Below are 27,988 nucleotides of genomic sequence, written 5' to 3' on the forward strand. Positions count from 1 at the left end.
GTTTTGTTGTCAAGTCTCACTCATTTGTCTTTCATGTCTTTGAACTACAGTGCAGTACTCATGCTGTTACTGTCTTGATGACAACCTGCCCAGTTTTGGTGAAACCCTTTATAAAGCTGAAAGGAGCAAGACATATCAGTGCTTTATCCCACCTCCTAAAGGGTGTGTTATGAAGCAGAGCTTTAGCTAGGAGGGAGAGTCCAGTCTGGACACCCCATTCCCATGCTGAGAAGTCAAGTTAGGGAAACAGAAGGAAGCAACCCATTTTTGTATTTATTTATTTTTACTACCTTTTGGCAGCTGGCAAGTCTGAAATAATGCAGAAGGTGGTACTTCTGTGGGACGCGTTTTGTCACATAGTTAAACTCTTTGTGGGCCTGAGGCAATGCTATTGTACGTGGTAAGTGTATACAGGTCAGGCATTAGGGTAGCTGGCCTCCCGACTTGTGCTTTTTTAACCGGGCAATACCGAAAAGAACCGCTACGGCTGCAGCCTGAGGCTCAAGGTGAGGGAATGCATGTAGAGGGAGCGCTCATTGCCTTACAACTAAATCAAAGTATTCGAATGAGATGCGTCCCAGGGAAGTATTAGCTATGTCACTGCAACATAGTGGCTTCCTCAGCAGACCTCCTAAAAAATACTGCAAAAATGTTTGGGCTCCACTGATCAGCAGAAGATAAAACCTGGTAAAGACATAATCAGGTAGTCACATACCTGTCTGTAGTGTCCTAATTCACTTTGGATTTAAGGCAGACATTTTAGGAAGACTTAATAACGCTCAAGCCTGTGGTTCTTCGTGAGAAGGTGCTAGTATGAGTCATGTGATGTTGTTGGGAATTGGGGTATGTTACAGAACTGATGTACTCAACACACCAAGGAAAAAAATTAGGGGAGAAGATGAGTAGCAAGCCTTTTCTACTGGTAGGTAGCACCAGTTTTGAAACTCAAGCATGATGAATCTTGTAGCCTTCAAACCAAAGGGATAATTAAACTGTAATCTTCTGTACCTGTTATAGGGGTCTTGCCCCATATTGAGCACAGCAGTTTGTGTTTAAAAAAAATAAGATCAGCATTTCAGTGATGGCACTTTGTTCTAATAGTTAATCTGAGTCATTCTAATAAAAAAAATAGATTGAAAATTGCTTTTCTCTTGCCTTCCTCTACTTGAATTAAGAGCCTTTGCTAAGCAGTATTTTCTTCCCACAAAGCAGCACTGTAATCAAGTCACCATCAATCTTTTTTGATTAGATAAACAGATTTGCTTGTGTATTGCTCTAGGACACTTACTTCAATCCTCCAGTTGCTTCTGTAGTTCTATTATGTATCTCCCTTTTCACAGCATCTTTTTAAGAACATAAACTCCAGTATGATCTGTGGTTTCAACCAGGCCACATGTTGAAATAAAACAGTCTTTGTGTTTCTACCCACTACTGTTTTGTGGGGATTTTTTTAATATGCTTCTGTAAAACTTCCCTGCCCTCACTGGTATTTTTAATATCAGCAGTGATTTTGTTAATGTTAATCACTGATGAAGAAGCCAAGTAGCTGCAAGCTTCTGCCAGTCCCTGCAGAACTGAGCTTTTTTTGAACTGACAGGTTTTTGTAACGTTTTTAAGTTGTCTCAGACCATGTCTTACAATCTCAGTGCTATGAGGTCCTAGGCTATGTGTTGCAAGAAAAGAGTATCCAAAGCTGTAAGTATCTTTATTTTCTATATGTATATTAATATAGCAGATGTAGAACTGCTTTTCTGAATCTGGTATCTGAGAGGAGGAGCTATGGAAGTTAAAGCCATGTGAGTCGCGTTGTCTTTGAGTACCCTCTGTCTGCCTCCTCTAGATTGGCTGCTCTGAGTCTTGAGGCAACTTGTGTTCTGAATATTTAAAGCTTTGAACAAGGCATATTGAGGCAACTGTGGCAATTTGGGAATGAAGATTCTTTGTTTTAAAAAAGTAGCATTTCCATTTAGTTTTGTTCCATTAAAAAAAAATTACTGTGGTGGGCTGACCCTGGCAGGTGCCCATCAAAGCCACTCTCTGTCCACCCTCAGCTGGGCAGGGGAGAGAAGTTATGATGAAAAGCTTGTGGGTCAAGATAAAGACAGGGAGAGCTCACTCATCAGTTACAGACTCAACTCAGGAGAATTAATTTATTTTATTACAAATCAAATCAGAGTAAGGAGAAATAAAACCAAATCTTAAAACCAGCTTCTACCATCTCTCCCTTCTTTCCGGGCTTAATTCCTGATTTCTCTACTTCCCCAAGCAGAGGACAGGGAATGGGGTTGCAGTCAATTCATCACACGTTGTCTCTGCTGCTCCCTCCTCCTCAGGGGGAAGGACTCCTCACAGTCTGATCCTGCTCCATCATGGGCTCCTCTTTCCATGAGGCCACAGGTCCTGCCAGGAGCTTGCTCCAGCATGGGCTTGCCATGCGGTCACAGCCTCCTTCAAATGCATTAACCTCCTTCACTGTGGTGGTCTCCACGCTGTTACCAGTTGACTCACATCACTGGAATTAAACTGCAGGGTTAGGAATGACCTTAATCAACTTCTCTAATACTGCATTTTAAATTTCTCAATCCTGTTCTTTGTGAACAGGAGAAGGTTTCCTGTTAATGTGACACCTGATTTAAGAGTCATCTGGAATTCTAGTCATGCATTTCACTTCTATCGTCTTGACTTCCAAAGAACTTAATGTTTATTTAAAGGAGATGCTTGCTGATGTACCAAGCTGCAAAAGCTGCCTGGATAGTGTGATTGCTTCCTTTTGGAAACCTTTCTTTAGTGTACTACATGTGATACAGATTATAAACATTTGAGGTAGGTGTAGCTTGGGAAGGAAATATCTCCAGACTACTTGTATCCTCTAGCAGTATTACAAGCAATTCCAGTCATCTGTCCAGCAGCCAGCTAGAGTCAGCAATCGCCTCTTTTGATTTCACAACAAGCAAGTGGGAACCTCCTGAAGGTGAATGTGAAATTCACCAAGAGAGTCACTGCTGCCCATGGAGGGTTTTAAGCACAGGATTGGGCTATCAAACTCCAGTATGAATCACTATTTTAAGTTTATATACAAAGTAGAGACAGTATTTTCTAACTACCACTTTCTGTAACTATTTACATTTTCTAAATGCCAGTGTATCTACAAACATATGGGACTATTACAGAACTCATGCTTCATGGTATGGTAAGGCGTTGTTTAATGTCACTGAAGTCTTCAGTAGCTCCTGTGTGATAGTTTCTAATGTTAAAACGTTGGTAGACACCCCATTAAAAATAAAAAAAAACCCCAAACATCACACACACACACAAAACCTCTGGAAAATGTCTTTGGAAGTGGAATTTGGCTGTAAATGCTGGAAATGTATTGAAATGTATTGAAAGGTAAAAAAAAAAAGGTTGTACGAATGTGATAACACTGTTACTGGTTTACTTTAGCCATGGTTGCATGTTAATGGTTTATTAAAGGTCTTTTATGTTTCTATAACTGTAAATAAGTACCCTTGTAGATGCTATAACTATTAGTTTACTTTCTGCATGCTTTTGAGAGAGCTTTGAATACTTGAATAACAGAAATTTACCCTTTGAAATCAGATCTCATTCCTATGTATTTCTATAGTGTGGAAAACAATGTACCTCCTTTATGCCTTTACATTTTAACAAAGTAGAGAGAACGCTCAGTTGGAACCCGGAGGGCAAATGGGCTTTAAGCAGAGCTAGAACTGCCAACAAGTGCATTTTTAATGAGACCTGTTTACTTTGTTTCTTATTCTTCCATGATACAATCAATGTGTCAGACTTAATCTCCTATTGTTTACATATCCACAGATCTGAAAGTAGCTCTGTTTAAAGTAGGTTCAGCTGGTTAGGTGGCAGTATGTGAAGCAGGAGGAGAGGAGCTCAGGGCCTTTATCTCTATGCCATTTTTTCCCTTTTTGCTTTGTTTTAAATTACGGTGATGGCAAACGTTTTGGTTGAGCACCCCCTTCTCTAATAGATGAGCCTTACAGAATGAAGAGGAACTGTGGCCTTCTATTTTCTCTTCTTTCCTGATGGCATCCCTTTAGCTTCCCTTATCATTTTTCTATTCTTGCCCCCCACCTGCTGAGTCACTTCTCCCCTCTCAGCTGCAGCATGCCCCCCCTTTCTCTCTCCATGCAGCTGTGTCACACGCTTCCCATTGTCACAGTGTCTGCAGGCAACTGATGGGGAAAGGAAGAAGAGAGAACAGCACCAGCAACCCATCACCTCAGACCCCAGCAGAAAGCCAGTGTTGTTCTAATTGCTGCCTCACTTGAGCAGACACCTGGCACTTTGGAAAACTGATGCTACTCTACTGTTTTCATCTCCTTATTTCATAACAAAAACGTAGTCAAGACCTAAACTCAAATTATCACGGAACAGCAGGATGAAGTCAATAGGGTGCTGGATTAAGGGGAAAGGTGTGTTGGGTAAACTTACAGCTTGGTCTCTGGCTGCCGAAGCTTTTCATTGTTCTGTATCTCAGTTCATCCCCTGTAAAAACAGGTGTTTCGGTGGTTTTGTAGATCTTGGAACTTGTTCACTGTGAACATACATGGCATTTTCAGTTTTGCTCTCAGTTGTATAGCCAGTTGCATGTGAAATTACAACCTCTGGTGCTCTGCTATTGCCTACGAACCTGCTAGTGCTGAACCAAAGCAACGTGTCGCTGCCCTGCGTGTTAAGATGCACATAACCACTGACAGACAAAGCGCTTGTCAATATTAGGTATAAGAATGTGACCCTGGCTCATCCTCTCACTGTTATGGCTTATGTTGCTCTTTCTCTCCAAAGAGACTTGTTTCAATGCAGCATTTTCAATTCTCACATTCAAAAAACAAAAAAACAAAAAACACCTAAACCAAAACAGAAAAAAGCCAAACACCAGTGAGCAGGGCTAGAAGAAAGCTGTTTAAATGCAGAATTTCTATTGTTATATACTACAGTGCTATTTAAATGCTCTGGGCACTGCAAAAACAAAGTAACAACGTTTGTTTTTAATGTGAAGGGGCTTACTATCCGTATGGCTGAGTGGCCACGGAACAATGTGTGAGGAGTAGTAGTAATGTCTTACACTGTTTTACATAAGCATTTTGTATAAAATACAGAAAATGCTACTGTCTGATGTTGGAAGTCAGCATCAGGCCTAGCCAGTGATTTCATTTTATTGTTACTTTGTTAGAGCAGCTGCTTTTATTTTGTGGCAGTTTTTAGGCTTACAGCCACGTGTTAATAGAGCTTCCAGTAGACTGTCTCCAGTTGGGAAATTTCTTGATCTCTTATCCTTTGCCTTTAGCTACTGCCCTCTGTAAGATTTTCAGGCAGCACTCTTAGGCCTCTTCAAAAGAGCACCCTGTACCCAGGAAGCTTTGAAAGTCATCCTCCAGCCATCTCCCTTTTCCAGTAGTTCTGTTAAACAATTTTGTTTGTAAGTTTCATGCTGTCTTACTTCCACTTTATCCCTGCAAGTGGAAATTGGTTTATAATTGGAGTATGCCCTGTTAGCTATTTGAACTCTATCAGAGCCTTGGTATAGTAGGCTTGTGGAGAGAAAGGAAGTCCCTTACTTCACTGGAGAATCATGATTGCTTAGTATTACATTATTTGCATTGCACATCATGCATCAGCCTTACTCACACTCTCTCTCCCCAGCAACCTGTATAGAGCTGAAAAAAATGGAAGTTCTGTTGATATAGCAAAAGGCAGAAATGCCAGTGCACAAATTTATTGCTGTAATCTAGCCAAAATGCACCGCAGGCAGTCTGAAGTGCAGTGCAAGGATCCCCAGTCACTTTGAACATCATGTTCTAGCGGACCAGAGCTACTACAGTTTTTCTTATTGCTACCAAAGTTGTGTATTCCTTTGCTCCATGTAGGTGCCATTAGTTTTGTTTCCTGGCTGCTCTGGCAGTATGCAACAGCATGAGTAGGCATTAGGGCAAATCCACAGGTGCTCCTTACAAAGAGCATATCAGTTCAGTGGCTACATCTCTGGTTCACAGTATTAGATGATTTGTATTCAGCTGATGATGCTCCATGATGATCATACACTCCTCTGCATGAAATCTGAGTGTTCTGAGTCTCAGCTGGTACAGCCAGCACAGCTGTATTGATGTGAGTGAATCAGCTAGTTTACCGAAGCTGACCACCTACCTCTGTGCCATTGTGATGGAGAACGTGGCCTTTGTGGCCCTGCAGCCCACTGCTGACATCCCACACTTCCTTCTTTTCCTCGATGCAGATAACTAAAACAATAGTCTTATCCTAAATGCTCTAATGGCAGATGGACCTTTGCATGATTTCGTGCCTGTTCTGCCTGCTTTTATCATAGAATCATTGAATGCTTTGGGTTGGAAGAGACCTCAAAGTTCATCTAGTTCTAACCCCCCTGCCATGGGCAGAGACACCCTTCACTGGGCCACACTGGCCAAAGCCCCATCTGACCTGACCTTAAAAGTCTCCGGGGATGGTGCTTTCACAACTGCTCTGGGCAACCTGTGCCAGTGCCTCAACACCCTCATAGTAAAGAATGTCCTCCTAAAGTCTAACCTAAACTTACCCTCTTTCAGCTTAAAGCCATTGCCCCTTGTCCTACCACTGCACTGTCTGGTGAACAGTCCCTTTCCCACTTTCCTATAGGACCACTTTAAGTACTGGTATGCTGCGATTAGGTCACCCTGGAGCCTTCATCCATCCAGTTCCTTATCCACCGAGTGGTCCATCTGTGAAATCCATGTCTCTCCAATCTATTAAAAAAGGATGTTGTGCTGTACAGTGTCACAGGCCTTGCACAAGTCCAGGAAAATGATGTCTGTCCTCCTTTGTCCACCATCTCTGTCACTCCATCATAAAAGGCCACCAGATTTGTCAGGCATGATTAGCCCTTAATGAAGCCATGTTGGCTGTCACCAATCACCTCCTTATTCTCCATGTGCCTGAGCATAGTCTCTGGGAGGATCTGCTCCATGATCCTGCTAGGCACAGAGGTAAGACTGACCAGTGGTAGTTCCCTGTCTCTTCCTTTTCCCCCTTTTTAAAAATTGGGTGTTTATTTCCCCTTTTTCAGTCAGTGGGGACTTCACCAGGCTTCTGGGACCTTTCAAATATGATGTATTTTTCCATGGGAACTGAGCTACTGTACTTTCTCAGAGCTATTTGTTTCTGGGTGGGTTAATGATACTTGACAAGAACTTCCCTATATCTCACTCTACAAGCTATCTGCATCTTGCAGCTGAGGGAGCAGGAGAGAACTCAGAACCATTTTTACAGAACTATTTTTGCTTTGTTAGGCTGATGGTACCAAGTTTTAACCAATCTAATGTAATGGGCATGAATGAAAAGATGATTAATTTGCTTGGTTTGGGTTTTTTTTTTTTTACAAGGGATTATTTAAAAGCTGAATTCACAAATGTTACAAATGTTGAGAGAATGCAACATAAGCCTACTTCACTGATGAATCCAACTTTAAGGTGTGCAGAAGAGGATGAAAAGTGCCATGTGACCTGACGTCCTGACTGCTGGAAGCAGATTCTGGCATCTCAGGTCTGTTTAGTACAGCAGTCTCAGTGGGTGATGTGGTGGGATTTTTGGAAACAGGACCAAAGTGTGAGTGGAACTCGGAACTAGATTTTGCACAGCTCACTACAGAAATACATTTATTTTGTCGCTTTGCTTTTCACTGGTAAATAGCAATTACACTGTTACAATGCCAGATAATAGTACTAGATAAAAACTTTGTCATCTTAGCTTGAATAATAGGCTAACTAGATGCAAATATTTAAACTGGCATAGATCTGTAATGGTTGTGATACCTTAAAGAGAACTTTAATAAAAAAGAAGCATCCATAATTCCTTTCATAATTCTGTCTTAAATGCCACTTAGGTACTTTCTCATCTGGATAGGTTAGGTTTGCAGTATGTTCACAGACCATTCCATTCTCCATTAATATATCAGCATTCCCTCTTACAGATGGAAACATCTTTTCTCAGTCTGGACAAATAAATAGCTCTCATTTCTTGGTCATTGTCTTTCTCTAAAGACGCAGGTTTAGAAGCTCTTTATTACTTGTGGGGTTTTGTTAGCAGAATGTTTTTTTATCCTCATTATAAAATGAATGTACAATATGATTTCCAAAAATGCCAAAGGCATGCAGCTGTATAGTTGATAGGAAAATTATTTGTTGTGAAACTTTATGAAAAGTGGCTATCATTAAAAGTAGGGTTTATATCTGTAGTTACTCAGCAAGCATTATAGAGAAAGCAGTACTGAAGTGAGAAGGTCTCAAGTGGTTCTCAGTGCTTAAGCATAGCACCTATTCTTTTCCAGCCTTCACTTAATATGCTAACAAGTTTTAGTTCTTTTATACTTAACTAACAAATTTAGGTTAGTTTTCCATTAACTTTTAAATCCTTTATTTGTCTGGTTTCAATCTTAGCTATTCTCTTGCGTCTTTCTATCTCTGTCTGTCGTCTGTATGCATACTAGCACAGCAACCCCAAGCATCTTTGGGGTGCTACTTTAAGAAGCAGTTGTGTTTGGGGTTAAAGACAAGATAGCACCTTTATTAAGAGTCATCCCCAGACAGACTGACTTCACTTAGTGCTCAGCTCAATGCACTTTTTGTATCACAACAGTGTAAAATAGTAAAGACTCTGCTGTGGAAGCCCAAATGAAGAAGACTAACAAAAATGTGCATATGGGAATGTGGTTGGAATTGAGACAGTGTGGATAAATAGGCACAGAGGGGCAGCAACTGCTGCAGGCTCCAGGGCTGGTCTGCAGCTCTGTGACACTTCATACCCTGAACTGCTGCAAGGAGCTGATTTTATTCCACCTCTTCACTGAAGCATATCAGAATACCCTACTAAAGTGTTCGTGTAATTGGAAGAGTGAGGCATCTAGTGATGATATAACAAGTGATGATAATAAAGTCTGGCTAAGATCAGACTTAGAGTACAGAGGAGCCTGTCTCTCTTTATATGACCATGGAAAGGGGAGTGAGTATTATAACAGCTTATACCTCTCGGTTAAATACCTTAGCTGAACTGTAGCATTTTTACTGAAAAGAACAGAGTGTCCATTCTTCCTGTTCTCCTGCCAGAGAAAAGAACTGATTGATTCTTTGTTCGGTACTTCTTCATTTGGTATACAGGTTAACACTGTGGAGGAGAGGAATGTTAATTTGTGCTTGTTACAGCTCCTGAAGAACCTGAAATACATAGCCTTAGGATAAACTGGAAAATGTAAAGTAATAAACTGGTGATACAGCTCTTCCAGTGTCATCTCAGGATTCAGGCTTAATCTTGCCAGTTTTTCTCCTACTGCAAAAAATGCCAGATTTTCTTAGCATCTCCTCTGAGGCACTTGCCAATGGAAATCACACATTTACCTCCATTACTAACTTACTGTCTATTGGGCTTTCTGTGTTTATTTTGGGATTTATTTTTTTCTCCACACACCCACACATTTTATGATGCCCCTTTTGCATTCTCTGCACTTCAGGGGTGCTTTTAACTGTGTTTGCCTATGATTGTTTTAGGCCATACAGGTGCCTGGTGAAGTAAGTACTTGTAGTCAGTTCTGAAATGCTGCTCAGCGTAACTTTGGCACCATAATTTTGAATATACTATCGATGGGTGGGCTGTTTAAGGCTAAGTATTACTCAGCTTTGGATGGAGACATCTTTTTTCCTCAGAAAGGGAAGAAGAATATATTCAAGAACAAAAGATTATCAAATACATGCACTTTTTCTTTACTTCATATCTGTTACACGCATGTATGAATCATTGTTTCTCATTTCAAGCACACTGTAAGATATTTTAGTGATTGCGTGGAATTTAGATGTATGTTTGAGTAATCTCAATTTACTTTTCTCGTGAAAATTCTGTTATGGTATTTTCTTTAATGTGTATTTAGAAATCATAATGGTATATAGCATCCACAAATCATCAGAAATGTTTGCATTTGAAAACAAACATCACACTTTATTTAGTGAAAAGCTGAATGCATAGACAACTCCAGCAAAATCTTTGTAGATGGTTTAATAACTTTTGGACGTAGGCAGAAAACTATCTAAGAGAAAACTGCAACAATTCAATTACTTTAGTGTGTTTTATAGCAATCATCTACAGTGGTTTTCCTTTTCATTCTCAGGCATTTTTGCTTTAATGAATACATTCTTGGTTAAATATATGTATTAAAGTGAAATGCCTCTAGCAGTTATATTACAGGCTGTATAAACTTTCATTGTGTATTATATATCCGTTAGCTCAAATGTATTTACAAGGTTTTTATACTTACCATTTTTATACCTTCTCTTTTAATGGCAGTAATTCCATACACTTAAACTTGCTTGCAGTGAAATGCTTATTTTAAAAGCCAGGGAAATGGGAAGGCCTGAATTATTTTGAGCTGTTTGCAGTTTATTTTTTGGTGAGCTTCTGCCAGCTTTTTGTGTCACCGTACTTGTTAATACAGTGGAAGTTCTCTCTACCTGCTATGGTAACAGCTCATAGAGGAAGCAGATTTTGTCTGACAACCTGGTTAGTGCATATGTCCTTCAGAGGGTGAGTTGTAAAATTGAGCCTGCAGTCTCCCTTGATGTTGCACAGCCTGAGAAGTAGCCGACACCACAGAGCCAGGTACCTGCTATCGCCATCCAGGCAGCCACCATTCCCAGTCCTGCTTCCGCAGAGGTCTGAGCCCTGGCCCTTATCTCCAGAGCTGTTGCTGTGGCTTGTTAGCCATGTCACTTGCAGAGGGATTTTTGTGAACTCTTTACTATTCCAAAATTAAAAATGCCCTGTGAACACAGGAACTCACTCCTGAAGTCAAGCTGTCAGTTTTTTGTGAATTCAGAAACCTTTACTGTGTGGCCTCCTGTCCAGTTTGACTAGAGATAGCTTTTAGGAAGGGGGCAGGAGGGGAATTTGTCAGCCATTATGTGTGGTGATTTCAAACTCTGCATTCCAGTGAAACCTTGAGAAACTTGGCTTTGCTAATGATATATACAGGTAGCTTGTAACTTTATTGCAGATTTCTTAGACTTTATCTTTGAATTAAACAAGTTTATTTTGTTGAGGTTTTGTCCTACTTTCTCTTTGTTGTTTATCAGTATATGAAAAAATGACCCACTTTCTCATGGTTAATGAACCTTGTATCGCTTTTGGTTGTATTTTGAAAGAACTAAAGCAGAGCTGAGATGTGAGTAAATCCCTCATCTGTAGGATCTGTATAAAACATAGCATGTTGGGTTTGGTGTTTTGGTTGGGGGTTTACTAAGGTTTTTTTAAAGCATTTTTTCATAAAATAAACATCCAGGAGTCTATATTAAAAACAAACAAAAAACCCAAAGCAAACAAAAACTCAAAAAATCCAAACACAGAAATCCACCCTTACTTCCCAAGACAGAAATTTTGATCTCTTGTATCCCCACAAGAAAATATTTGGGTTGGTACATGTGCGATACTTTTTTTCACATGCCTCATGAGTAATGCGTCGTACAGCCATGAGAGTAATGGAAGCATTGTGCAAAGCACTTGGATAGTTTGTACAGATAGGAACAGCAGCAGTCATCTAAGATTCATAATGATTATAGAAGCACACAGATCTTTTTTAATGATGTCTACTTATCCAGCTTGCATTGTTTAATCAGCTGTAAAAATTTGTGTGTTCTCAAGGTGAAAAAGAAAAGGTCAAATGAAGCTGAAGTCTTTGACTCCAGCAAAACTTCATTTGCAATAAGACCTTTTTTTTTCCACCACACTTGCATTTGTTTGTTCATTAAGGAAACTGTTACAGCCTAAGCAAATTCAAAAATGGTTCTCAGACCTATGTTCCTTGCATCTAAATCCAGTATCTTCATGTCAGGAAGTTGCCTTAATGTAGGGGACAATCTTGTAACTGGAGCCTCTAAGGGGGCTCCCTTTTGTCCAGTACAAATGAAGTGAAGAAACAGTGTGTATTCTTGTTTAAACAAAGTTCTGTATAGGATATGTCATCAGGATGTGAATATAAAAATGCAATATTCCTTTAGTGTCACAAAAGTTCCTGTGGTGTAGTAGCTATTTTGAGAAAAATCAGATATGACTCGGCTGCCCTAAGTATTGGTGGAAGCAATTTCTGCAGCTTAAGCATGGGCAGCCTGACCCCTGCTTTGACAACATACGTCAGATGAGGCAGACCAGAAACGAAGTCTTTGTGAGAGGGAAAAGATATATCACTTAATTAGTTTCCAGCTTTTGAAAAGGTTCAGATTAAAGCATGGCAGAAATCCAATGCAGAAGATATACTATATCAAGTAATGTGATTTTTGTAACCTTGTCACTACTCCAAAATAATAGATTGACTTCAAGCTACATGTCAAACCTTCAGCATAACTGGAGTAAGATAAAGTTCTGAATATCTCATTGTTGGAATGATGTGGTGTCGTGGTTTTACGACAGGACATGTGGAGACACTTCCAGCTCCAGAAACAGGAGGCAATGTGTGTGCGCCTGTGAAAGTTTCTAATCTGTAGTCTGGTCATATAATTGCATCTCTTCAGGAAAAAATCATCGAGTAGATTTTAGTGATGAACTGTAGCAGTGTTAGAGGCATTGCACAAATGCTGGCAGCAAACTAAAGGAATTTTTATTGACTAGCTGAGAAGGCACCCTCAGAACTGTAATGGCTGAAGATGACCAGAACAGTTGTGCTCAGTTTTACTTTTCTTTGTTGTTTTTTTTTTTTTTTGCTGTCCTAATCATGTGTAAGCCCGTGTGATCTGTGTTGTTAATTACTACTTAAAAGGCTAGGAAGAGCAAAAGAAAGTCTAGAAGGATTGAAGGAAAGATGAAATACATGCTGTGCTGTCTGGCTCCTTCAAGGTTAAACCATCCCTGTTTCCTTTTTTTCAGACTGAAAGGGGTCAGTTTAAAATTAAGACAGAGGAAAGGTGTTTTTCTTTGAAGTTTTGTCCTCCCTAAGTCCAAAGAGTCTTCAAAACTGACTGCCTAATCAATGGCATGTGTACTGACTGTATCCAGTACAGCTTGAGATGCTTACAACAAATCATAGTCTGTCCCCAAGTGATGCGGTAGTACTATAGCCTCTTGTGTCAGATCTACTAAATGACTTGTGTTGCATTTGGTTTTGCCCATTTCTGTTGTCTAGATTGTGGAAGATCCATAAAGGAAACATCATTAAGTCGTAGAGAAGGACTTACTAGACCTGATTTATTCCTCCTCTCCCCTCTCCCAGATTTCTCACCTGTTGCCAGGTACTTCATTCGGGGAGGGCATCCTGCCTGAAAGTCAGCATATAGGTTAACAGTAGATTCTTGTGGCAGAGTCAGTTCTCTTTGGAAGAGCCCTCTTATTCCTTCCCTGAAGCAGTGGTGTTTTACGCCAGCAAGGGGATGTACCTTCCTCCCCATGGGATTAGTAGTAGTATACATCAGCCTGTTCACAAAAGCATGTGAGAGATTCGTTAGTAATAAACTTCTAAGTGCATGTTATATCAAAGAAGGGAAAGAAGAAATATGCATATTAATAGCATATTATGTGTAGTCTGTGACTTAACAGCTATTGATACCTAAAGTTCTATGAAGTAGGAAAGTTCAGCTTTCAGTTTGTAGAGGTGTCAGTCAGTGCACCAAGCAAAGAAAAAAGCCATAGCATCACTGGCAATCTGGATTGGGGGTGCACCATGTAATGGAAAAAAATGTGTTCTGCGAGCAGATGACCGATTTTAAGACTTCTGTGAAATACAATGTCAAGTATAAGCAGACACACACACTTCCCTTTATGATACCAGGGTTATCTCATAGATCATGTCATATAACTGGAGAACACTAAGGAAGTTTCTGTTACTTTGAAGTGAAGATACCGTGCTTCAGTGAAATGCAGAACAATTCCTATTTTTCCACAAGTTAAATGGGAATTAAAAATAAGTTTACTGAGCTGACCAAGTCATTGTGCTCATATTGCAGTTTTCAGTGCTTTCCTTTTGGGAAGCAGCACAAGAAATCCTGGAAATGGTAATGACTGAGTGATCCATGTTATCCCAGTAACATTTTGTTGTGCCTAGAACTAAGTGATCTAGTAGTACAAAGCATATGATGTACAATGGGATCAACCCTTAGGAAGATAGACATGTGACAAGATTATATTTTAGTCACTTCCCAAACATACATTTGTGTAGCAGCTGGTGTCAGTTGGGTAGGGGTTTTCCAATTTATTATGAATAATCATATGTTTATATCCTATATTATGTTTCATTCTTTGAAAAACTGTAGCTGCCTAGTAGAAAAGCCAGGGTGGAGCCCTGAGGAGATGAGGAGACATTTGCTGAGAGTAACTTGCTGTAATGTAAAGGACAGGCAGGTTGCAGAGGAATGATGTTGGCCAAGGAACAAGCCATATCTATAGCAGAGACCAGCTGTCCTCTGAGGACAGCAGGAACACAGGCTTCAGAGGGACGTTCCCTGGAGACCCAAAAGCGGCTGTGCAGACTTCTCTGGAAATCGCTGATGTGCTGGTCTCAGAGCAAGCCTAAGCAAAGAGCATTGATTTACCAGGGTGCAGGAGGCAAGGAGGAGAAACGGTTATATATTGTTTTGGGTTGATTTTCCTTACCTTTTTCTCCCCTCAAAAATCACCTGTTCTAGTTTATGTTCTAATAAAACCCACCTTTCCTATTTAAAAGCTGTTTTGGAAGATCCGGCGTGGGGAAAAAAAGGGTTTGAGCAGTATGACCTTACAGCCCTGGCCAGGGCAGAGCCCCACTGCAGCAGAGCATGTGGGTAAGAGCAGATCTACAGCACTGGGGAGACTCTGGCACCAGTTTCCCATCTATTACAAACTGACAAATTACCAGTTTAGACAACTGTTCAGGCTCTTCCCTATGGTGTTTTTCATTTTTACATTATACCTGTCTGTGTATTTATATGTATAAATAACAGCTGAACATAGAGCACTTGGTCATTAAGAAATTACATATTGTTTTCAACTATGCTTTAAAATACTGTTAATTTAGAATGCTTTTAGTAAAAATAAACTGAACCCAGACCCTAAAATATCCCTGTTTTACAGAGCTGCATAGAAACTATATAATTAAATCAAATTCAAATCAGAGGTAAGTTCCAAAGATAAACAGGTAAAGGAAATAGTTTAACAAACGACACTTGTAAGGTTTGCATTCTTTAAAACTTTTCTTTTCCAAAATGTATTGAAATTACATTCATGAAATTACATTACCTGGATGAGAGAACAGAGTGCACAGTCAGCAAGTTTGCTGATGACACAAAACTGGGAGGGGTGACTGACACACCAGGAGGCTGTGCTGCCGTTCAGCAAGGCTTAGACAGGCTGGAGAGCTGGGTGGGGAGAAATGTAATGAAATACAAGGGCAAGTGTTGGGTCTTGCACCTGAGGAAGAACAACCCCAGGTACCAGTATAGATTGGGGACTGGCCTGTTGGAGAGCAGTGTAGGTAAGAGGGACCTGAAGGTCTTGGTGGACAGCTGGATGACCATGAGCCAGCAAAGTGCCCTCATGGCCAAGAAGGCCAATGCCATTCTGGGGTGTATTAGAGGGAGTGTGGTGAGTACATCAAGAGAGGTCCTTCTCCCCTTCTACTCTGCCCTGGTGAGACCACACCTGGAATATTGTGTCCTTGAAAGAGTCCAGCATGGGGCCACCAAGATGATTAAGGGAGTGGAACACCTTCCTTATGAGGACAGGCTGAGGGAGCTGGGTCTCTTTAGCCTGGAGAAGAGGAGACTGAGAGGTGTCCACCTGGACACATTTTTGTGTGACCTAATCTAGGTGACCCTGCTCTGGCAGTGGGGGTTGGACTAGATGATCTTTCAAGGTCCCTTCCAACCTCTGACATTCTGTGATTCTGTGAAATAGCATTTACTGAGCGAACCATGTAACACATGCAGTTGTGGCAGCAGTTGAGGTGTCGTATATAAATACTGGGTCACTGAAATTGATAGATTGGGGCTGGGTTTTGTTGCTGATTATCTTAATTTTGCTGTGTCAGTACTTTCAGATAACTCTTTTGTACAAAAGGTTGTACTTTTAGTTTAGATCTGCTCTTTGATACTGCTTTATCACAGAGCAAAACTAGATATCAGTTTTACATTAAGTTGCTTATCATTTAATAGTTTGTGGTCCTGTAGTCTAAATAACTTCTTCCACTTTATGCTATTTTAGGTAGTATACTTGGAAAGAACTGGATTTTAAGATTGCAGCTTTCTTATCATTTCTGTTGTTATTCTGAGCAAGGGGAGAGCTTTGGATTCTTTAAGCATTGTTTGAAAACCAGCTTTGGGAGAAAAAAAGACTTTAAAGAAAACTCTGAATGTGTCTTTTCCTGCAAAGTTAAAAGAAAGAACAGGGTTTTTTCAGTTGTAAGTATGACATCAAAAAATGTTTCCAGTTTTTAAATGTTACAAATCTCCCTCTCTGGATTCATGGTGATGTTTTCTATTCAAACACAAAGATGTAATCCTATTAGGCAAAGGCTAAGAAGATTTCTGTATTTAGTAGCAATTAGTCTTTGCGGAAACTCTGTAGGCAGCTTTAGGATCCTTGAGCATTTCTGATTTAGTAGCCTTCGAAACAGTTACTGTTTGTCACTGACTCTCTGTCCTCCTCTCATGCCTGTGAATGTGCTCAGCTCCAGGACTTGATTGGATTTTACTCACCGAGTCGCTGTAGTAATTCTCCTTGTTCTTGGGAAGCACCGCTGAGCCCCCATCAGGAGTGCTGTGTGATGCCTCTACACAGCAGTGACTGACTCAGATTGTTTGCTCATCACCCCAAAAAAAGGTAAAATTAATGAAGGCAATGAACTTGAAATTTAAAAAAAAAAAGGAGTAAGATCAATAAAAGGTCAAAATACTTGTTTTCATTTAAGGGTACAGAATTTGTATCAGAACAATTGTTATTAAAGAAAACTCAGGGGATTCACCAAGCATAGCTTTTTCCATGAAGCGACAGGAAGCCCAGAATTATTGTCAAAATTAATTTATTCATTGGAATAGTTTCAAACATCTCCTCGATGCCTTAGATCAGTCTGTCTGTGGACTTTTGTGATTTAACCCAGCAGGCAGCTATAACCACTGCACAGCCCTTTGCTCACACCCCTCCCAGTGGGATGGGGGAGAGAATCGGGGTGAGTGGGAAGGAAACAACCAGCCCAAATTAATGGGTTGAGATAAGAATAGTTTCATAGGTCAGAAAAGCATACTAATAATGGTAAAAAAATATAGAAAACAAGCGATGCCCAGCACAGTTGCTCTCCATCTGCTGATTGATGCCCAGCTCGTTCTTAAGCTGTGACACCACCTGACCACCACCACCTCCCTCTCCCAGTTTATATACTGAATATGGCACTATACCATATGGAATATACAGTATGGAACATCCCTGTGGCCAGTTTTTTTCAGCTGTCCTGGCTGTGTCACCCTCTGAGGTTCTTATGCCGTCTCTGCCCCTTTTTGGTAGGGCAGTTGAGTAATAACTAAAAAATCTATATGATTCTCATTCTAAATCCAAAACACAGCACTACACCAACTGCTAGGATGAAAATTAACACAATTCCTGCAGAGACCAGGAAAGTACCAGAAAGCAAAGCAAGCTTAGAGTCTGTTTCATCATGTATCCAGCAGGGATTGATGAACACTGGAAGAGAAGCAGCAGAGAGAGTAGTAATGGGATCTTCAGTTTCTTCCTGTTCAGATGGTATGACTGTCGCATCAGGTTGTTGTGAAAAGTCTCAGTTTTTAGAAATAGTCAGTAACCAAGGCATTGGTTGGTGGATTTGTGAAAGGAAATGTGACTCTCAACTTTTTCCTGGGTGGAGTTTGGTTCAGAAGACTCACATTGCAACAGCAACCACTATGTTTAACATCCTTCTCAAACAACCACCAAGAAACCCCCCTGAAACAAAGAAAAATCCACAACAATTGTGATGTGCTACAGAAAAGTAGATATTTGCTAAAAAGCACCTAAGAAAGGTCGGCTAAGAGAAGGAAATGGTACCAGGTGGTGTGGAAGCTACTTAAGGACACCATATGTGGTATTCAAGCACCCACCACCTGTCATGAAAGGCTTGAGAAAAAGCAAAAGGAAGGCAGCAGAGCTGGACTACAGAGTAAGGGAGGTTGTTAGATACAAGTAGGTGTCCTTTAAAAAGCTGAATTCACACCCAGACAATGTTTTAAGCAGATTTAAATGTAAAAAAGTGGTAAGAAGTATCGGAGCAAATGGTCCAAAGAATTAAAAACTGGTAATAGGTCTTACTTCTGATGCATCAAGAGCAACGTGCCTACTGGTTTTTTTAGGCCATGATCGTGGTGTAGCAGGAAAAGAGAGGCTTGTCTCAGAGAAGTTAAATAAATTCTTTGCGTTAACGTTACCTGTGAAAAAAGCCACAGAGAATCCCGTGCTGGAACACCCCTTCTTGGGCTTTCTGAATGGATATGTGAAATTGAAGTTGTTTAATGGTCATGCAACAGAATAAATGATAAAATAAAATTAGAGGTACCAGACTTTATTCACCTAAAATTTCTGAAAGAATTAAAGGGGGGAAATTGCCGACATTACTGGCAGAGGTGCATAACCACTTGCTTTTCAAATTACCTTGTTATCAGAGACTTTGAGGCCTGATAGTGTGATGCCAGGTTTTTTTTTAAAGGTTCTTAAATCATCCAGGTAAATGCAAACCTGTAATTCTGGTGTTTGCCTTAGGCAGTTCAGCATAAATTATAATGCAAAATAAGATTTGTAGATGCCCAAAAACCTGTAATCTGCATGGGAAAGATAAACACAAGGTTCACAAGGAGGAAATCTGTGCATATCTTGGAATTCTTTGAAGAGCCAGGAAGTATGTGGATGAGGGTGTGACTGCTGATGTGATTTCCTTGAATTTCCACGAAGTTTTTATAAAGCCCCTCACCAAAGGGGACACGGACAGCAAGAAAGGGCAAGTCCCAGAATGCATAAGTAGATGAAGAGAATGCATCAGTTCTCAAAACAGCTTCCAGTCTTCTCCAGTTTTTCCAACATCAAAAGTGTTGTAGCTTATTAAAAACTTTGAAGTCAGGGTTGGGTTTTTTTCTGATTTCAAATTATGGTTGGAAACTTTTTTTTTTTTAAAAGAGTGTAAAAATTTTAGCAGCATCTTGTGCTCTTGAGATCTTTTCAGTATTACTCTTATTCTAATGAACTATTACATATTATTGCATTTGTAAGCTACAGTTTTTCACTCTTGGCCAAATTGTTACTGCTGTGCTTAATTGGCACTAAAAATAACACTACTTTTTCCCTTTCAAGATCCTAAACCTAAATTAAATTCCTCTGCATTGATTGCTTGGTACGCCATGGAAAATCCATCCAGTGTATCAGGGAGAAGCGTTTAAACTGGATATAACATCAGGAGAGGCACATGTCCTGTTTCATCTGAGCAAAAGAGCAAAATTACCATGAACAACAGCATGCAGAGAGCCTCTTGTGGGACTTGGTCCTTGAACAGGAGAGCCAGCTGCCATCCTTGACTCATGATGAGCACATTATGGAGAAGATTTCTAAAGTTCAGCGGATATTGACTATCTTTTCCTCAGTCAGCTTTATATCTTTTTTTTTTTTTAATTTGCTCTTCTAAAGGTCTGTTCTAATAATATTTAGGGACCTGATTTTTAAAAAACCCTAGCATCTTCAGCTTATTCTCAGATACTCAAAGCTAAACTCCAGTTTGGGATGCTGTGGAACTTTATAGACATTAGACTTGCAGACACCTAATAAATAGCCTCCCGTTTTTCATGGTCTTTTATGATGCTTTCCCTGATTGTTCCCATCTGCCATTGTCTGGAGGAACTGAAATAATACAGAAGAACTTGAGGAAGCTTATCTTTTCAATCACAGAGTTGCCATCAATGTGTGTTCATGCTGATGGCTAGTCTGGATGGCAGAACACTCAGCTGTTGCTGTTAGCCTGTATTAAGCTTTGTATTTAATCTGTGTCTCTAGCTGCCTTGATGATGAATACAGAATAACTTGGTAATATAATAGAAGTTAACAAATAAAAACTTATTCAGAGTCTTGATGTAAATCATTACTTTTATTACTTTTTGGTTTTCCCTGAAGATAAAAACTGTTTGTGCTGACTTTTCATAATCAAAATTTAATAAGTGGTATCTATAAACTAGATCCTCTAATTCATTTTAGGTCTGTTTTTTGACATATTTCTTCTGCCTCTCTTCTGTTAAGGAGACATGCAGTTTGTATGGAGAAAACCTTTTAATGTTTCAGACCAGATGAGATAGGCTGTTAGAAGATGACTTTTTCTGTTGATACTGACACTCCTTTCCAGGCTGCTCATTCCCACTTCAATATCATTCTGTCAGTCAGACTACTGTAACTTCATGGTAAACTGCATCAGGAAGGTAATCTAGACAAAATAATGTACAAGAAAAAAACAACAGCAACAAAACCCCCAAAGAAAATAGTTACTTTTAACTCAACAGTTCTGAGAAGAGTGTTCTTACTAAGGCTGAAAGAAATCCATATGAAATTAGGACCAAAATGTATGTGGACATCCTGTCTGGAAGCCACTTTGCTCAGTCTGAGAGGGCACCAAATCCATACTAAACAGGTTAAAGATAATTGCTTCTGGATAATTGGATTATGTGATAAACTCCTTATGGAGCAGAGATGGGTCTTAGGAGGGAGAGAGGTGACAGGCCATTATGGGACAGGAGAGGAATCATCAGCTCTTGTGGAATTAGGACAAACTGTGGCTGCATCTGTGTTACAGTTAGTGTGATCCAAAAGCTGATATTCCTGTCACTGTTGCTTAGAAAGATTGCTTCTGTAGTATATATTACCTGCATTTGTTATAACGATGCTGCTTTGACATAACAAACCCTGTCAGTCAGTGGGGAAAAAGGTTAAAACCAGATTCATATCTATGGAAATTTTATCAACCTCCCTACTGGTTTGAAATGTGGAGAATCAGTCAAAAGGGTAGTGGTTTTCTTTCATTCAACTAGTAAAAATCAGCATGATGAGCAGACTCATGTTAAGAAGCACCTTCCTCCATACTGTGGTTTTTTTTAAAAAAAGTGTAATTCTTCCTAGTTTGTTGCAAGCATCCAGCCCAAACTCATTGTTTACATTTCCAGTGTAGTTAATGGAAGGGGGGATAGAGAGAGAAGATGACCTTCAGTGTGCGTTTCCATCCCAGCTGGTTTAGGATGAGGTAAATTGCTTTCTGAAGATGCTGGCTTCTCTTGGTTTATCAGAGGGAGAGTAGGTCTAAGCACGCGCTAAGTAGTTTCTTTGCAGATAGCTGAAGTGGTGGGAGGTGAATCCCACTGAGCATTTCATTTGTTAAGATCATTGTGTGGGCTGCGACCTAAACATTATGGTTTATATTGCTTGTACAACTCTTAGCTATATTTTAGCATGGCTGTTATAAGCAGGTAGTTTTGCTGGCTGCATAAACAACAAGTTCTGGAATTCCATTAAGCCCTCTGCTCCCTTGCGTACCACACACGTGTGAATTCAGCAGGTTAACTGTACCACTTGTAAAGCAGGTATTTACTTTCCTCTATTTGCTTGTGAAACTGTTCAGATTAATTAGATGTCACCTTATTCTTACATGAGGTGGCAGAAACTGAGCCCATTACTCTTTCTTTCAAATCAAATCATAGAAATCTTTTTGGAGTATTTTTTCCTCTGGTAACTTCTGTTTGAGTCTTTCTCTTGTCTGCCAAAGCCTTACATTGCTAGGATTATGCTAAGAAACATCCAGTTACAAGCTTGAGGAGTACCACAGATTTGTACCATAACTTTGGAATGCTTTTCCTGTTATTTTCCATCCTCTTGCTTTTGTATGCAAACAAGGTGTTTGCTGTTTTGATCACTGATAGCCACTGAGCAAATGTTTTTGTTGAGCTTTCCATACCAGCACACAGGTCTGGCGTTGGTTTTGTTTTTCCTGAGTTGATAACAGTTCGCTCTAGCCCTAGCAGTGAGTTGTGCAAATTAATCCCTTTTGTGTGCATTGGTTTGCATTTGTCAGCATCTAATTTCATCTGTTCCTCATGTTGAATCACTAGTAGCTCCCACACATGGAGCAGTAGATACTAAAGAGAGATTAAAAAACAGGGCAAAGAATGACAGAAACTGCTAGAGGACTGCCAGTTTAACTCCTCAAGAGAACTAAGTTTGGTTTTTGTTTTTGTTTAACTCCTCAGGAGAACTGAGTTTGGTGTTTCATTTGTTTTCTGCATTGGAGGAGACACAGCACAGTTCCAATTTCCTTTCAGTGGGGTATTTATCTTAACATACACATGGGAAGACTACGTTCATTCTGCCTTTTGACAGCTTCACCCTGGTCTCTTCAGACCTTCTGCTGTCCTGAGCTACCACGGATAAGCAAACTTTTGGATTTAACTCAAAGCATCAGTTATCTTGAGCCGTGTTCTATCTTCCACACCATTTTTTTCAAGAGGCTTCAAAGCAATTGGGGGTGCTTGGCTGCACGTCATGCTTTGTTTTGCTGAGATTTGGTGATTCTTGGATGCTTGAGAGCAAGTTGGGCCACTTTGCTGAGAGCACAGGTTAAAATAGTGTGGTTCAGGTTAACTGAGCGCTGAGCAATTTTATGGAATGATGTATGTTTACAGGGAAGTTCACCCATTATAACACAAATACTCCCATGAAAATCCAAATTAGATCTTAAGATGAAACACTGATGTTTTGTTTATAGCATCTCTCACCATTCTTATCTGCCTTCGGTTCTGGTATTTTATTCCTACAGGACGACGCAGACGTTATTTTTCCCACATCCCATATGTCCAAATCATGTACCAAGGTATTTAGCTCAAATACCATGCGTGCGAAAGATTCCCCACTGTGGGTACGAGGTGGCGTTTGGTGTGTCTTTAACATGCTGTGGTGTTCAGTTACAATACAGCAAATTTATTTTTATGCAGCTTTCTCCGTAGAAAGTATGGAAAATTGCTTTGCAGTGAGTCATCTGTCAGCTAAAGAACTAAAAGTCTTGTAGTGATATTTAAAGAGAGAAAGTGGCTCAGAGCTGACAGAGTTCAAGACAGAAAAAGAAACAGAAATGAAAAAGAGGGCCTCCAACCATGGGGAAAATAGAGGCAAAGACTGGTAGGGGGAGGAGTGATGAGGAAGCCAAACAAGCTGTGAATGTCAGAGGCAGTTCAGGAGACTGCGCAGATGATTTGGAAACAAGAACTGGGCTTCAGGTGTCTCTCCTGCATTACACCACCAAGCAAAGATCCTTCAGCCCTAAGGGAAAGGTGGAGAAGCGGGTGAATGAGAGAAGGGCGCAAAGCCAGATAAGTAAGAGCACTGTGAGGAATTGAGAAACGTGCAGGTAGAGGTTGAGGGAAGAGTAAATGGCTTAACTTTCTAGAGCAAGACGTTAGAACACTGGCATCCTGCGCTGCATGATGTTTAAACACATGAGGATTTTCTTAGGCCATGAAAGAGGGAATTTCAGTTAATTAGACGGGAATTATTATAGCCATGGATGTAGACTTCAGTGGCAGTGCAGTCAAAGGGAAGATGGATTCTGGCAGTCTTCCCTTGCTGGTGCCAGGAGCCTTTACACTCACAAGTGAGCATGTGGGAAAGGCAGTCAGCCTAGGGTCAGAGATGGCTTCAGAACTCTGACTTTGTGTACAGCGATAAGATCTGAGTAAAGAAGTATGAAAGCTGTCTTGGAGAGCCAGAGAGCCTTCTTTTCCTTGACATTTGAGCCTTTTGAAGAATTAGTTAGTAAGGAAATCATAATGTAGCAAGAGAATGACAGAACCAAGACAGTCTGTTAAAGAGATCAGAGATTACTTGCCAAGGTCACTCATGCTTTGTATGCTTTCCCTAAAAAGCTGATGTCCAAAGCTGAGCTAGCACCAAGGAGGAGGATGTTTAAGGAGGAGAAAGAAGGCAGAAGAAATAGATGCCTGCTGTTTTTAAGGCACAGTACTCTCATGGAGAGATGTCCCCGATATAAGCACTATTGTCTTTGATTGTGAATTACAGAGTCTTCTTGTGTTCTTGGTCAAATCTACCAGCTGGTGATGTGCAGCTCTCAGGAGACCTCTCATCCCATGTTCCCCAGCCTGACCATAATGGGTTTTTGCCCTGGAGATTATTTGGATATCTCTCTGTGTGTATTATCTACCTTAAGAAAGTAAATGTGATGTAAAGTATTTAAGATGGAGTGCAGTCCTTATTGAAGGCAGAAGGGAAAAGAACTTGTCTTCTAATTCAGTGCATTCAGAAAAGTTGGTTCTGACATTGTAGTACTGAAAGGCATTCTGAGCATAAACGTAAGGTTAGAGCCTCTCAGACATCCCAGAGTTTGAAGGGAATAATATTTCATTGTATGCAGTTCCCAAATGCTTATTACAGATCTTTGTATTTACAACTATCTTGTCTCTTTTGAATCTGCAGGGGAGGAATATCAAGGACAAACCAAGAGAAAGCGCATTCGAAGGAAGAAACAAAAGAGCAGTTTGCAAAACTCTAATAATTTACATGGAGAACAAACAGAATCTGGAATGCAAGAGGCTCTTGTTCAAGATAATTTACAGCTGCAGCAGATAGATGGTCCCAAAATAAGCAAAAACAAAAAGAGGAAAATGAAAAAGAAGCGACAGAAAGAAAAAATAAAAGCAGCTGGCTTGGTAACAAAAACTACTGGTGTGGATTTTACATATCAGCCTGACAAAAACAACAGAGAAGAAGCAGCAGGATTAAAAGATGTAGATGAAAAGGCAGATAGCATTCTGGATTTCCTGCAGGCAACACAACAAATTTATTTTGCTGACAGTATGTACCAATCTTTCTCCTTTCTTTTCATGGGTATTACCACATAGAGGAAAATAGATCTGCACTTATGGTGGTAGCATGGGCCAAAACTGCTAGCAAAGTGTCTCCTTTGAACACAGTAAGACATGGGGGTACTTAGTATTTATCCTGTTTTCTGGTGTATATATGAATATCTAACAATCTGCACCAGTATAAAAACCCTAATATTCCTTGCTTTTTTTAAGAAAAGAAAAGTCAGTGAATTTGGGGTAAAATGCAGTGATTAAAATGGACCGTATTCATCTTTCCTCTGCAAGCAAATATCCATAAAGATTATTTGCTTTCAGAGAGCTTCAAATGAGGGCAATAATTGCTTTCCTAAACTACTTTCATGCTTGCTATCTCTGAACCAACCTAGTTTTCAGAAAGTTCTCCTTCCCAGGAGTACATTTATTTGTGATATATAAGGAAATGTAGACAGAGAGCATCCAAGAGGAAAGGGGGAGGTACTGTTGGCACTGGCAAAGTGTATTGGCATAAAGCACTTGTGAACAGGATGGATGTGAACTGGTGCTCAATGCACATTCCATAGCAGTCTAAAAAGGATTGCATGGATGTTACCCATAATGGCCTATTCAGTGTTCATCTGGCCACTAAAATCAGAGAAATTCCTACTGTGTGTTTCTTCCGTTGCCTTCCTGAAAAGCTGCTTGTATGGTGCTTATGTCATCTGAGCCTTTCAGAGGTAATGACGTTTTAATGGCAAGTGTAGTAATTATCTGTACATACACCAGATTATGTTGGTATCATCTAGAATTAAATGTGTTTTCTTCAGGGCAAGCTGGTGTGCTCTTTAGTTGCTCAGCTCAGAACACAGCTTTAAAATTATAACTGTCTTGTAAAGCTAGAAAAAAGCAGTGATTTTTTTCTTCAAAGTACATGGCCTTGACTGCATTTGTGGAGCTGAAAGAAGAATATTACAGCTTACCTACCTGCACGAGTCCATCTTAAGTCAGAGCTGTCCGCTTCCATTCCCATTAAATTCATCTTTAGACTACAGACTTACTTTAAAACCCCTGTTCAGATAACAATAGTGATTTCTTGTTAATTTTTTTTTTCTCAAGATAGATACATAGAATTTTCTTTGCTTACTCTAAATTTCTTTTGGTTGTGTCAGGTCTTCATACTAAGCCTAGCATTCAAAATCCATCCTACTTTCTGGCTAATGTACTTCCATCACCAAACCCAAGAATTTTACTAAGTAAATGTAAGCTAAATGACTTGCATTTGCTGTAGTGGAACTCCAGAGTAACCAAACAGGTTTGCAAACTCAGCAGTTGATACACGACCTGGAACAGAAACCTGGTCGGTTGCCCACAGCTGCGTTGCAGGTTGATTTTTAAGAAAAAGTTTTGGGCTTCCAACTTCCCTACAAGTCAAGTTTGGGTTTTAGCAGTATTTGACAGACTGACTGGCCCTGGTTGTCAAAACTGCAGATCAGGTGGTTGAGCCAGTGAGGACCTAGGAAGCCAACAGGGGGAAATTCTCAGGGGAAAAAAGTTCATCTGCAGATAAGGTTTCACATCCATAACTCAGATTATGACTAACTTTCTTGTTAGGCAAATCCCAGTCTATATACAGATGTGACATTACGCTGTTTGCCTTTTCTAGCTGAGTGACTTTAACACTCCCCATTTTTTTAGATAAAATTTTAGCAACATTTTCAAATGGTCACATGGGATTATACTTCTTGTACTTATGTCAGAAAGCTGAATCGGGAAAACCCTGTTCTTCTCAGTTGGCTTGCCAGTAAAAACAGGAGAATTACAGGGAGCCTGGTTAAAGGGACAAACTGTGCATTGTTACTGGAATAGAAGAATGAATTTATGCTTTAGTACAGTAGAAACAGCACATGTCCTCACCTGCTATCTTGTATGCTGTAATACCTGCTTCTAAATAAAAGCAAAAAGGTGCAGTAACAAGGCAGTCGGATGCCTCCCAGTGCTGCGTGGTCATACCAGAGCTGTGCCCCATCTCCATGTGTGTGTGTGTCCTTTTGTCATACAGTGGGAAGCAAAACCATCACCAATTTGGCCACAGTACAGTTTCTTCATCACACCTTCTTCCTGTGATAATCTTCAAAATTTATATTCCTCTTGCATTCCTGTCACTATGAATCTTACTGGGTTTTCTACTTTCTGAATTTGATACTCTCCAATCTTATCATTGTTTTAATATTTAATGAAAAATGGGAAGAGCAAGCTGTTCTTTAGTACCTGATACTTGGTTTTAAGTTGTACCAAAAAAGAAAGATGCTTTCTTTGAAGAGAAAGTATAATTAGAAAAATTCTCTGTGCTCACTAAATATTTTTAATGTGGTTTTCCAATTTTTTTTGCAGATAAATCAGAATGCACGGATTCTGCTGTAAATTCAGTAGCTGCCCAAGAGCTTTTACAGTGTCTTGAATCTCGCACCATCTCTTCCTCAGATGTGATTCTTCTGCATCAGCTGAAGTCCCTTGTATTGCTACAGGATATTGAGAGGTTGAAGGATGCTTTGAAAAAATTCCAAGAACAATCTGTGATGCCTCCTGGTAAGTACCATTCAGTCATGTTCATTCACTGATGTTATTTTATGTGTGGATTAAAATTCAGATTTATCACAGGTTATTTTATTAAGAAGTTTTAAATAATTATCTAGTGGTAAATACGTGCTTATACAAGATGTGAAAGCATAATTCCCACTGAAAACACAGTGATTTTCCCTGTTTCTTGTTTGGTTATCATCAATACAGAAACTTTTCATTAACTTTTCATTCTTTGCAGCAATGCAGAAACTGTAGCATACAAGGTGATTCAAGGTTTTAAAACAATACTTTAAAAATATAGTGTAAGTTGTAATCACGTTTAAGCATATTTTAAATACATTTTCATTGCAGACTTTTTAAATCACGGGAATTAGCTTGTTTGTCTTGGAGATTTCAATAGTCCAGTTAAGGATTAGTTTTATTTTACATGCCTAAGAATCAGTAAAGCTCATTATTTCATTTCTTCTTGGTCACCTTTTAGATACCAGCATGGCATCTTTAACACCTAGATTTTCCATGCCAAAGTTTGATTT

The 27,988-nt window shown here is 39.8% G+C and overlaps 1 protein-coding gene across 1 annotated transcript in view; it reads left to right on the plus strand.

Annotated features, from left to right (window-relative positions):
• ERICH1 (glutamate rich 1) overlaps positions 1–27,988 on the plus strand; it is a gene marked incomplete at its 3' end in the record, with an annotated part of 150,922 nt that overhangs the window by 37,121 nt on the left and 85,813 nt on the right. Inside the window, exons 4-5 of the mRNA XM_084261167.1 lie at positions 24,511–24,888; positions 27,267–27,461. Of these exons, the coding sequence (XP_084117293.1) occupies positions 24,511–24,888; positions 27,267–27,461 (573 nt within the window). The remainder of the gene's footprint in view (positions 1–24,510; positions 24,889–27,266; positions 27,462–27,988) is intronic.

Source organism: Gallinula chloropus, assembly GCF_964237585.1.
Source record: "Gallinula chloropus genome assembly, chromosome: 3".
In the NCBI taxonomy this organism is placed as follows: Eukaryota; Metazoa; Chordata; class Aves; order Gruiformes; family Rallidae; genus Gallinula; species Gallinula chloropus.